General features: G+C 40.6%; 1 protein-coding gene across 1 annotated transcript in view; it reads left to right on the forward strand.

Moving 5' to 3' along the window:
• Positions 1-459: 459 nt before the first annotated feature.
• The window catches only part of LOC138072310 (ubiquitin-conjugating enzyme E2 D1), a 37510-nt gene continuing 24232 nt past the window's right edge, over positions 460-13737 (forward strand). Inside the window, exon 1 of the mRNA XM_068963427.1 lies at positions 460-640. Coding sequence (XP_068819528.1) covers positions 617-640 — 24 coding nt within the window. The 5' untranslated portion in view covers positions 460-616. The remainder of the gene's footprint in view (positions 641-13737) is intronic.

Consider the following 13737-nt stretch of genomic DNA (forward strand, 5'->3'; position numbering starts at 1 on the left):
GTTTACGGGAGGACAGTAGGTCTGTCGTCTAGGACGATATTAATGGCGAGAGGTCTGAGATTGGAACTCTAGGGCACTCTAACTCTTGATAAGAGGATTTGGTAACAGAAAAAGGGAAGATGAAAAAAAAAATTACAAGATGTAGCACACATTAGAATCCGGTACATGTTTTTCGAGCTAATTTGTTATTCTCATTTTAGAGGTTGGGAACTCCAGTTTCAGTTACTTGATCGAAATCCATCTGCAGAGACTAACCCAGACCTGGCAGTGGGTGAAGGTCTCCGAACCGGGCAGCGGCCGAGTAGGATGCAGGAACTACATTTCCCAGTACGCTTGGCGGGAGGGGGCGGGGCCGGGCGGCCGCAGATTCCTTCCCAGAAGCAAAAGCGGAAACAAAAGAGTCTCGCCGGCGTCCCCGCCCGCACACTCGCACACTAGCGCTCGGGCTCACTCAGAGCAGGCACCCGCGCCCAGAGCTAGCCAGACAGCCAGCGACCCGGGAACCCACCCGGCTGAGCCAGCCGAACAGCCGGCGATCCGAGCCCGCACTACCCCACACCCCCGAGCCCTGCAGCCGTACCCCGCCTGCCAGTGTCCCAGCCGCCCTCCGTGACCGATGGCGCTGAAGCGGATTCAGAAAGTGAGTGCCGGGGCCGGGCCTGGGGCAGCGGGGCGGGCTTCGGCTCGCTGCCCACGCTGACCCCAGTGGTGGTCCCGAGAGACGCGCCGGGAGGGAGCGTGCAGGGAAGATGGGCTAGGGCGGGGACCGGGGGCCAGAGACGCCGGCGGGCCAGCGGGCACCCGACAGGTGAGGTGGGAGCAGCGACAGGTCCCGGGTGCTGGAGGTGCTTGGAGGCAGGGGGCCCGATGTGGTTTCACGCTGGAGCTGCGCCTGGGGATCCCTGGCAGGAGAGCTTCTTCTGTCTCCAGACCTCCAGACCTATGTGCCGCTGGGTCACTGGATTTTGCCTTACACCCGGCTAGCTTTGGCCCTTGTCATGCTGCTTTCTTCATGCTGTTTCTGAAACCTGTCCTCTTTTATGATTTTGCCTTCCCGTGCTCCCGGGAGGGCATGGAAGGTGTGATGGGCCTGCAACCTTCCTCCGCGGAGCTGTTGGGTTTGTTCTTTCTCTCCTCTGCGGTTGGCTCTTGCTCAGATGCCCGAATGGGCTGGAAAAGCCCATCTGGGGCCGAGAAACCAGGAGAAGCCTCCTGCCCCTTCTATTTTGGTGCCTCTGCTGCTGCCACTTGAGGTCACATAGCTGTAGTGAAAACATAGTTGCTGATACACAGCAAGATGACCTCCTGGCTGTGATTCATGGTGAGTCAAGCCAAGCAAGTTTTTTTTTTTTTCTCGCCATGATAAACTTATATGTAAAGTTTGAGACACAACAGAAACTGTCACAAATTAAATAGTTACATGCTTTGACACATGGGTATAGAATGAGGAAGAAATGTGTATATACATTAAACAAATATGTTTCCGTCCCAACTCAGTGTAAGGAATTGTTTTCTCATGAATGTTTTTTGCTACCGTCTCTAATGTGAACATGTTACAGACCTGAGATTGGGGCGTTTTCTTTCTGTTCACTTTTGTTTCTTGTTGGGTTATTTGGTCTGTTCCCTTTCACAAGTTTTAGGCTTTACTGTTATGGTTCATGTGGAGAACATTGAGAATTTGTTTTTTTAATGAGAAATGCGTTCAGCAAGTTAAGCCAGAGATGGACAGCATGTTTTGTAAAGGATTTCAGAAGAAATACTACCGAAAAAATTTTTTATCAACTTTTTCTGGCACGAATCAATAGGGCAGTGATAGGGAAGTATACATTGTATTCTCAGTTACCATTGATGTCATCTTCTGGTACAGAGGACAGCAACTTTCTGACCCAGCCAATTTGGTGGTGGTGGTGATGGGGAGGGCTCAAATGATCTGAGATCTGAGAAATACTGTTATTTTTGTGCCTGTTAAGGTTACTCTCACTGTAAAGCACATAGCTAAAATCAGCATGTGTTGATTAATATGTTTTCTGATTTGAAGATAATGCAGTTACACACTTTTTTTCATATACATGATTCTAATTTTGAAACCCCACTCAGCATCTTTGCCATGCCTTGTGTACTTTTAAATGATGATGTAATGTTGGCTCACATTTGAGGTAAACACACATTTTCCAAGGAAGTCTTAAAATTCCATTTCCTTCTTCCCTAGTTGTGAGAGTTTTTTGCAAGACTACATGTATAGTAGCTTCAAATAGTGTAAAATATGTTGACAGTAAGTGAACATTCAAAGAAAATGGACACTGTTAAGTGTCCTGGGCAGTTTATCAGTCTTCTTGCTGAGCCAATGTATTTGGCTTATATTTATAATATGGCATATACCCAAATCATATTTTTAGTCATTATTAGTTATTATTAGTTTATAACAGTGTTGTCTGGTTAAAAAAAAATTGGATATGACATAGCATCCCATCTCGGTATGTCAATCTTTGGCTCCCCTTCTCTGTTACCAAAAAAAAGTGATTTGTACAGATCTCTTTTCCATTAATCACTTGTTCAGACCACTCTCAACCTTAGGAAGTATTTTGTTTGATTCTCCACATTTTCTCTTTCTTTACTACCTTCTTGATGAGAAGTGAATTCCAGGGGAGGTATGCTGTTTGCCATATGAACAGTTAAGTTACAGAGCCCTCTTTGATATCATCAGTATATAAATTCTTTTTGAATCTTCCATGCTTCAACGAAAGAATCCATGTTATTAACTTTTGGCCTCTCTTTTAAAATGTGTTAAAGTAACACTGTCAGATAAGGTCATTGGGTTGCGATTTTCCTGGGCCTACAGTGGCAGGCTTTGGAACTGTGCAGAACCTTAAAGTACTTTCAGGAGTGAAAAGCAGGGGAACAGCTTCTAGGGTAGTACATCAGAATCAACCATGGGACATTTCAGACCATCCCCACTGCTGTAGTCCATGGGGTTGCAAAGAGTTGGACACGATTGAGCCACTGAACTGAATGAACCATTGCTGTAAACGGAGAGATGCTGGTGAGTCCCTCAGATGGGCTGCTGTGGAAAAAAGGTCGTGAACCGCTGACTGACATTCTAGTCTACTCACTGTTGTTCAGAGAAGGAGCTTGAGGTTTGGAGTGGAGTGCTTTGTCCAAATTAATCTCTTAACAAGTGATTTGGCATGTTTTAAAAAGGTCATGACTTCACAGTTTTTCACTTCATAGGAAAAGGTGAAAGATGGTTGAATTCAATGTTTATTTGTATGAATATACAAAGCATGCGGATATGAGTGCTTAAAATATATTTCTATGCTAAGAGTATGCTAAGTTATTTAATACTCTAATTTAGACATCCAGTGCCAGTTTTGCATGTCAGCTTATAAATTCACACACTCTTTCTCTATTTTTAGATACAGTGGAAGATGTCACAGTCACTTAAATCACTAAAGGGAAAAAATTCGAACAAAGTCTGAGGAAAGATACCCTCAAACATGTCTGAAAAAAGAGTATAGTTTTTCAGGTGGACATTTATTATTTTCTAGAATTAATTCTGAAGTGTTTCTTCTTCTTTTTTGTTTTGTTTTCTTTTTTTTGAAGTATTTCTTCTATCAGTGGGGCTTCCCTGGTGGCTCAGATGGTAAAACGGCTGCTTGCAATGCGAGAGACCAGAGTTCGGTCCCTGGGTTGGGAAGATCCCCTGGAGAAGGAAATGGCCACCCACTCCAGTACTCTTGCCTGGAAAACCCATGGACAGAGGAGCCTGGCAGGGTACATTCCATGGGGTCACAAAGAGTTGGACACAACTGAGTGACTTCACTCTCTCTATGAATACCAACTTCTGTAAACATATTTTGGAAATCATTTTTTAAATTGCAAATATCATAGTCCTAAATGTCTTGAAAACCAGAAAAAAAAAAAAAAGGAAATTCTAACACAGTTATCATCTTAGTATTTTCCTTCTAGATTTGAGTTTTGCTTTGCAAATATAGCAACACAGATGACTGTTCCTCAGTTTATACTTCTGTCAACAAAATGGAATATTTATATTTTTAATTTAATTTCAGTTTAACTTAAAATGTATATATATAATATAGATTAAAATACAACTTTGTAAGTGTTTTGAGCTGTTGAATTTTTTGATTTGTACAATTTCACATTACACTACTTTTTGTCAGTCTGGAAAACCTTCTGATACTTCAAAATTGCAACAACAACAAAACCCCAACAACAGCAAAACCCCAACAACAGCAAAACCCCAGCCTTTTGTGGATGAAACATCAAATGGGAGAAGAAGCTATGGTTTCTATTCCTGGCTCTGTGACTTACTAGCTTGTTTCCCTATCCATACAATTATGCTGCTGATAAGTAAAATTGGCATGTATGACATATAACGGTTACTCTTTGCTAAACACTGGATTAAGTGCTTGACATATATTAGTTGATTTAATCATTAGTGGACCCACGAAGTAGAAATGATTATTATCCCTATTTTACAGATGATGAAACTAAGGCCCAAAGATTTTGAGTAATGTACTCAAAATCACATTCTGTAATTGTAAGTGGCAGCTCTAGGAGTCCAAACCAGGCAGTTGGCTCCAGAATCCCTGCTCTTAACTATTTCGGTATATCCAGATGGACTCACATCTTCTATCTGTTGTACTTAAATTGAAGGACATAGAGTCAAATGAATTTATGGGCATGTTTTGCAAACTGAAACATTCTATACAAATGTAAAGTGGTATTATAATTAATACCTTGGCATATTTAATCATCTTCATAGACACATCATTCAGTGTGTTGACTATGCATTGTAAATTTCTGCTTTAAAGTGATGTGCACTAGATCAGTTAACATGGTAAAAGAATAATAAAACTTTGTTTATCTTTGTTCTATCACTTTAAATTTTTCCCCTCTGAAAGGATTTAGGAAAAAATGGTTGTAATTCATAAATGTTCTGTCAAAAGAAAATTTCTTTGTGAAGTTTTTTTTTGAGAAAATAGTTTATGAATTAATCTAGCTATTAGTTCCTATAATGACTTTTAAAAGTAGTCAACAGTTCAGATATGTTAGAAAGATTTTCAGATTATAAGATTAAGACTCCAGGTTTTTTCCATTAAAAAGGATATGACTGAAAAAGTTTTAAAAAGAAGGAACACATTATTTGTGCTTGTTGGTAGATAAATGCTTTGCCTTGAGAAGAAAGGAAGAAAATGTTCTTTTTCTAAAAGGACACTATGAATTTTTCTGCTTTTAAATCTTTGTAATTAAGTTCAGTCTTTCTTTTGCCTCCAGGATCATGTATTTTTCTTCTTATATCACAACAAACGTGTAAAAAGATTAGATAACCTATCCTACTTTAAAAGTTCTGAGGTTCCTTCTCTGTGGAAATAAATAGCATAGATCTAAATATGGCAGTTTATGCCTATTTTAGGAAGCCAGGTCCATATAAAAACTAAACCTAGCAGGATGTGGGATTGCCTCCAGCAAAGCAAAGTAGCCTCCTTATTCATTTTAGTTCCCTGAAATACATGTAGAAAACATATTTAATGAACCCCACTAATCAGAATGATCAGTTAGTAATACTTTCCATCAAACTGAGCTAATGGTTGTCTATAATGAATTGGCTCCTCCTCCCCCTTTTTAAACACTGGATAAATTGAGAATATGTTTAATTAAAAATAAGTATTTAAATACTTATCCTGTCTCCTCTTAACCCTGTATGCTGGCTTCAACAATACTGAAATAGGGTTTCCCTGGTGGCCCAGTGATTAAGAATCTGTCTAGTCCAGGAAGATCCCACATGCCTTGGAGCAACTAAGCCCATTTGCCACAACTACTGAAGCCCATGCACCTAGAGCCAGTGCCCGCAACAGAAGAAACCACCATAATGAGAAGCCCATGCACCACAATGAAGAGTAGCTCCTACTCACTGCCACTGGAGAAAGCCCACTCACAACAACAAAGACCCACCACAGCCAAAATAAATAAATCTTAAAAAAAAAAAAAAAAAAACTGGAATATTTAATATAATCCAGATTTGTAGGTTTGGGTATTGAGGGACCCTCAGGGCACCTCAGAACAATTGAAGGCAAGACAGTTTCTATTTTTGTTGGGCAGAATCTGAAGGTTCAGTTACTTATATTAGACAGTAGTGATAGATAGGCTCCTGTGTTCCAGGAGCTGTCCTCGGTATGGGGAGGAAACCACCATGACACACTTCATCTACCACTGTGGGTCGGATCACCACCATGCTCTGGAGCTTCCTGTCTTGCCTTTTCCTGGATGTTGTCCCCACTCTTCTGTATTCATATTATCCTGTTTGCATGGTTCTCCTTCACTGACAGCTTATTAGATTCCTACTTTCTTTTCAGATTTAGGAAAGCCTTTCTATCTGGGGCGAGGTGGGGGTTGATTCCTTCTCCTTTGTTAGCAGTAAAATTAACCCAATGGTTTTCCCTCCAGGTTGCCACCCTCCTTCTGTGAGCAGTTTGGATTGCTCTAGGGCATCACTGACTCAGTGGACATGAGTTTGAGTAAGCTCGGGAGCTGGTGATGGACAGGGAAGCCTGGCATGCTGCAGTCCATGGGGTCACAAAGAGTCAGACACGACTGAGCGACTGAACTGAACTGAGAGGGAACCCAGCTGAGGTGGTGACCTGGGCCTGTTCTTCTCTAAACCCGTAAAACTCTTGAGGGTGTTTTTTTGCTTCCCCCAAGTTTTAATGTGTTGTATTTTCATTTAGTTAAAAATACTTTCTAATTTACCTTTTGATTTCCTTTTTGGTCCTTGAGTTATTTAAACAACATGATTTATTTTCCAAATAATTGGAATGTTACAGAGCTTTCTGTTACTGATTTCTAACTTAATTCCATTGTGATCATAATATGTGTTATTATTTGATGCCTTTAAAATTTTTGACCTGTTTTATGGTCAAGAATACGGTCTTTATTTTTTACTTACACAGTAATAACATCCTTCTGGCATTCAACATAGATTTTGGAATGAATAGTGTTTAGTGATTTCTAGTCTTAATTTTGCCCATCTCTGGTTGGCATCTTTTGTTTAGTTGCTCAGTTGTGTCTGACTCTGTGACCCTATGGACTATAGCCCACTAGGTTCCTCTGTCCATGGGATTCTCCAGGCAAGAATACTGGAGTGGGGTGTTGCTATTTCCTTCTCCAGGGAATCTTCCTGATGACCCAGGGATTGAACCCCTGTCTCCTGCATTGCAGACGGGCTCTTTACTGTCTGAGCTACCAGGGATTTCTAGTCTTCATTTTGCCAGTGTCTGGTTGGCTTCTAGGCTATGGTCTAAGGATTGAATGCACCTTGCTGATATTTTACTGTTTTCTTGCACTTTTATGAGCTTTCAGAACAGGGATGACAAAATCAGTTTAGTGGATCACAAACAGCAGTTTTAAAAACAGGATAGATAATATTAGTGCTTTGGATATAGTAATGGTGTTTCATGAGACCTTAGTTTTAGTTATTTATATGTGTTCCTGTGCATGTGTGTTATGTGTACTAGCTTGTGGTGTATAATCCTTTTTTTTTTAATAAGTAATTGCTGTAATGAAAGTTTCAAAATCACTGTCCCATAGCATAAGATCTTTAGGTAAGATCACTGTTGTCAGAAATGCATGCCATATATTTATGCATGCATGCATGCTCAGTTGCTCAGTCTTTGTGACCCCTTGGACTTTAGCCTGTCAGACTCCTCTGTCCATGGCATTATGCAGGTGAGAATAATGGCGTGGATTGCTGTTATTTCCTTCTCCAGGGGATCTTCTTGACCCAGGGATTGAACCTGTATCTCCTGTCTCCTGCACTGGCAGGCTGATTCTTTACCACTGGACCACCTGGGAAGCCTACCATATGTTTATACATATACCTATATGTGTACATATATATAGAGAGAAAGCAAATGAGCCTATATACATACATATAAGCACACATACAGACATACATGTACACAACATGTAAAATGTTCTAGTCTTGGAACATTTCTGTTTGATACAAACTGTCAATGCATACAGCTGCAGTATTCAAGAATAGTACTGGGTGATACTAAGAGAGATTACTTACCTTATTATGAAAATGCTTATTAAGTCCCTACTATGTGCCAGTCATTAGGGATGAAACCAAAAATGTAAATATTGGTAGATAGGTTTGTGTTTTAAGTAGGCTTTGAGAAATAGGCTGCTGCCTTTTTTCTTTTTCCCTGAAGCATATCTTTCTTGGTTACTACGAAATAAATGATAACTTTTGATAATGAGGCATTTAAAATGCTCTGTGTTGCATGTTCCATCATGTGTCAAAATTCTATTATGTATGTAATTTCCTATCATGTTTTTCTTGCTTTTCAGAGTGTCTGAACACAGACGCTCTCAAAGCTTGTGAAGTAGTGTTCATTTCTATCCGTTTATAAGGGAGAAGCCTCCTGGGAAAAGATAATAAGAATTCCTTTTCATTCCTTCATTTGTCACACTTAGGTTTCTCTTAAGCATGACTGAAAATGTGCAAATGGCCTTAATTCAGTACTGGAGCATTGTTGGCTTCAGTGTCAAATGAAAATAATATGCTCTAGTTATTACAGCCTTGAGATAAGTATTGTTTTGCAGTAGGAAGAGTGCTGATGTGGAAGTCAGATGGTCTGAGCCTTTGTCCTGGCTTTGGCTTTGTGACCTTGGCCAAGAAACTCATAGTCCTTATTTTCTTTATCTAGAAATTTAATGGGTTGAACTAGGTAACTACTGTGGCCTTTTCTGACTTATAATTTTCAGCACATTTAACTAATGTCATGTGCTGTTTTCCTTTTGTCCTGTAAACAGCAAAAATGGTCATAAAAATAAATATGAAGCAGTGGTACTGTTTTGATGCTACATGAAACTTGAATTAAAATTCTGTTTTAAATTGTCAGAATTGAAATAAATGTGGGTATCTTCAGTTCAGTTCAGTTCAGTTGCTCAGTCGTGTCTGACTTTGAAACCCCATGAATCACAGCACACCAGGCCTCCCTGTCCATCACCAACTCTTGGAGTTCACTCACACTCAGGTCCATCGAGTCGGTAATGCCTTCCAGCCATCTCATCCTTTGTCATCCCCTTCTCCTCCTGCCCCCAATCCCTCCCAGCATCAGGGTCTTTTCCAATGAGTCAACTCTTCACATGAGGTGGCCAAAGTATTGGCGTTTCAGCTTCAGCATCAGTCCCTCCAATGAACACCCAGGACTGATCTCCTTTAGGATGGACTGGTTGGCTCTCCTTGCAGTCCAAGGGACTCTCAAGAGTTTTCTCAAACACCACAGTTCAAAAGCATCAATTCTTCGGCGCTCAGCTTTCTTCACTGTCCAACCCTCACATCCATACATGACCACTGGAAAAACCATAGCCTTGACTAGACGGACCTTTGTTGGAAAACTAATGTCTCTGCTTTTGAATATGCTATCTAGGTTGGTCATAACTTTCCTTCCAAGGAGTAAGTGTCTTTTAATTTCATGGCTGCAGTCACCATCTGCAGTGATTTTGGAGCCCCCCAAAATAAAGTCTGACACTGTTTCCACTGTTTCCCCATCTATTTCCCATGAAGTGATGAGACCAGATGCCATGATCTTAGTTTTCTGAATGTTTAGCTTTGTGTATAATATAAAATTAATGTATCTCTAAAGATATATTACCTTTTGATTAAAGAGCATTTATTTGAGATGCAAATAAGATTTATTTCTCTTTTTATACTGGTAACATAATGTGATTTTCTCATTCCATTTAGCATCCATCTGTTTCACAGGTATCTTTTGTACTTTAAAGATAATTTTAGGAGTTCCCTGGTGGTACAGTGGATAAGAATCCTCCTACTAATGCAAGGGACATGGATTCAATCCCTGGTCTGGAAAGATTTCATATGCCACAGAGCAGCTAAGCCTGAGCTGCAACCACTGAAGCCCCTGTACCTAGAGCGTGTGATCCACAGGAAGAGAAGCCACTGCAATGAGGAGCCCATCATGTACTGCAAGTAGAGAGTAGTCCCTGCTCACCGCAACTGGAGAAAGCCTGTGAACAGCAACAAAGACCCAGTACAACCAAAAAAAAAAAAAGATTATCCATATATTTAGACAACTGCCTTAGACAACTGCTTTACATATAGTAGATTTTTTAGATTCAAATTAATGCATTTATGGAGCACCTTATGTATTGGAGAAGGAAATGGCAACCCACTCCAGTATTCTTGCCTGGAGAATGGACGGAGGAGCTTGGCGGGCTACAGTCCATGGGTCGCAAAGAGTCGGACACGACTGAGCGACTTCACTTTCACTTATGTATATAAGGCATATGCAAAATATGATAAGAAGATGTATGGGAAAGCAAGGTATAAGCAGCATTATCTGAGAACTTTTAAACTAATAAAGATATGAGATGTAACACAACAACTTGGATACTAAGGAAAATACACCATACTTGAGCATGAAGGGAGTCAAAGGTGGGAGAGGCCAAATTTATTTGGGGGAAATCAGGAAAAAGTCTATGGAGAAGATGGAATTAGATATAGGTTTGGAAGATTGGGTAGCATTTTTTTTTTCTATCATAAAAGAAATCCATGTTTATTATAGAAAATTCAGAAACTGCAGACCAAAAAAGAGTAGAATGGGATTTCCCTGGTGGTCCAGTGGCTAAGAATCCATGTTCCCAATGCATGGGACCCAGGTTCATTCCCTGGTCAGGGAACTAGATCCCACATGCCACAACTAAGACTGAGAAGAGCCAGATAAATAAGTAAATATTTAAAAAAAAAAAAAAGAATGGGATGATGGTGTTGGGTAGCAAAGACATGGAAACCAGGTTCGTAGAGGAAGTTACAGAAATGCAAGCACTAGAAAGTACATGACTTATTTGGAAAGGAACAGATAATCCTGTTTTGTGGGGTCAGAAAATAGTACGAACTTAACACTTCATACTGTGGAGGGCCTTGAATACCTGTATTGACAAGTGTTAGTTGCTCAGTTGTGCCTGACTCTGCAATCCCATGGGCTGTAGCCCACTAGGCTCCTCTGCCCATGGGATTCTCCAGGCCAGAATACTGGAATGGATGCCATTCCCTTCTCCAGGGGATCTTCCTGACACAGGGATCGAACCCAGGTCTCCTGCATTGCAGGTGGATTCTTTACTGTCTGAGCCACCATGCTGACAAATGTGTTCTTAATGCAGAAGTTGGGGGATACCATTGAAGGTTTTTAAGTAAGGAAGTAACATTCTTAATCCTATTGCTAGATATACATTCTTTCCCTCATAGAACACAAGATTCTTTACCGTTTATAGATTTGTCACAAAAAGGGATGTATAGAGTGCCATACAAATACAGCAGGGACTCTTTGAAGGGTTCAGGGAAAGCCCCCTTAAGGAAATGGTATTTAAGATGCGACAAAGTGATTGCATGTGTGTGTGGTGGGGGGCATGATTAAGAGTCTTCTGTCTAAAAGGAAATCATGTTTGAAACTAGAGACAAGACAACATTTTGGGGAAGTGAAAGTCATTATCACTGATACAGAGAATGGTTGGGGGAAAGTGGTTGCACATGTGGGGCTAGAGAGGGGACAGATCCTCAAAGTCATTTTAAGGATTTATAAATCTTCTATTAAGGCTAATGAAAAACATTGAAAAGGTTGACAAGGTACTTTAAGATACTTTGACCACAGAGTGTTAATAGAAAAATAGGTTAGTTAAGACATTGTTGCACTTGTTCATGTGAGGTCCAGGAGGGTCTGAGCTAGCCTGATGGCAGAGGACATTTGGAAAGAGGGATATATGCGAAAAGTTGTAGGCTGATTGTACTACCCGGCCTTTTTGAGTTGGTCTGACCCACCACACCTCCCTGTGCTTGGCCCTTCTAGTCACATCTCAGGCTCTGGGCCTTAGAGTCTCTACAGACTCTTTGGTCTACTGCCCAGTCTGATCCCAGATTCTTTAATAGTGTCTCCCTTGGCTTTAATAGTGTCTCTCCTTGGCTTGTTTTTCTGAAATGTCTCTCTGACTTTTCTCAGACTCTTCTGCCCTTTGGAACTCAGTTTTTCTACATGATGGGTCTCCTCCTGGGACCCTTTCATTGGGAGGATTTGGACTAAAGGGGAATCTGAACAACCTGGTACTGGTTAGTGTAGAGGGGGATGGGGCATGCAGGAAGGAAGGAATCATGGTGATCCCAAGGTTTAGAGTTCAAGTTACTGGAATAAGTGCATTTTTACCATAATCTTCATAAGGTGGACTCACAGTTTTTACTGGGATACCTTGAATATGTCAAGATATATTTTTATATATGTAAGTCCTATGGTGGAAATATTATGTATGGTGGTGGTTTAGTCACTAAGGTGTGTCTGATTCTTGGGACCCCATGGACTGTAGCCTGCTAGGTTCCTCTGTCCATTGGATTTCCCAGTTGAGAATGCTGGAGTGGGTTGCCATTCCCTTCTCCAGGAGATTTTCCTGAGGAAATATTATGTATGAAGTGAAATTCGCTCAGTCATGTCCCACTTTTGCGGCCCCGTGGACTGGAGCCTGCAAGGCTCCGCTGTCTGGGGGAATTCTTCAGGCCAGAATACTGGAGTGGGTAGCTGTTCCCTTCAGGGGATCTTCCCAACCCAGGTCTCCCACATTGCAGGCAGATTCTTTACCAGCTGAGCCACCAGGGAAGCCCAAGAATACTGGAGTGGGTAGCCTATCCCTACTCCAGTGGATCTTCCTGACCCAGGAATTGAACTGAGGTCTTCTCATTGCAGGTGGATTCTTTACCAGCTGAGCTACCAGGGAAATATTATGTATAACAGGAGATCATTAAGTCTTTTCTTTAAATGGAAGTCATGTTTTAAACTAGAGGCAAAATAACATTTTGGGAAATTGAAAGCCATCATATTGTGGTACTGTAGAGAGCACTGGGGGAAAGTGGTTACAGATCTGAGACACTGGCTAGATAATGTCCCTAAGTGACCTCCAACATTTATTCTAAATTGTGCTCTTTATAGTTCAGACTCAGTAAATATTACTTTGATGCAGCAAAGTCAATAGTGTCATTTCTTTCTTCATCATCTTTTTGTGTGGGATTTGGCTGCGATATCATTTTTAATAGACAGTCTTTGCCAGAGATACCTTATCCAAAGAGACAGTGAAGCAGCCAGGACCTTTTTATTGAAGTGAATTTGGTTCCTCTAACTTAATTAGTTGGGTGTCATCATCATTTTGAAGTCTTCCAGAAGGAATCTTCATGGTCTAAAATACTTTTTTTTTCTTTTCTTTTAAATTCAAGGGCTTAGAGAAGTTCTGTATTCAGAGACATTTCTGAGAATTGTTTGACATCTCCTTATTGAAATAGCTCTAGTCAGCTGGATAAGGAGATCAGAGTCTGAACTGTAAGCCCATGAATTGTTTATTTACAGACAAACCAAATATAGCTCATATATCCTTTTAGAGACAACATAAAAAATGCAATCCAGTAAGAATTGCTGTCTTGTTTTAGGAGTTTTGAGATAAAGATGGTTGTCACCTTAATTAATTGCCTGTTGAGCCAGGATTTTTTAAATAACAGTTTCATATGCTTTGGATTCAGTAATTTAGATTTTGGACTGTAAATCAGTTCCTGTGCATGGGCTGCTAATGTCTTTTACGCATACCCATTGGGATATATATTTTATCTATTATGGAGAGTGAGACCTTCTGAATGTTGAGACTAGAGAACAACAAAGCATTTTC

The sequence above is a fragment of the Capricornis sumatraensis genome, unplaced genomic scaffold (assembly GCF_032405125.1).
Source record: "Capricornis sumatraensis isolate serow.1 unplaced genomic scaffold, serow.2 scaffold1, whole genome shotgun sequence".
NCBI classification, from domain to species: domain Eukaryota; kingdom Metazoa; phylum Chordata; class Mammalia; order Artiodactyla; family Bovidae; genus Capricornis; species Capricornis sumatraensis.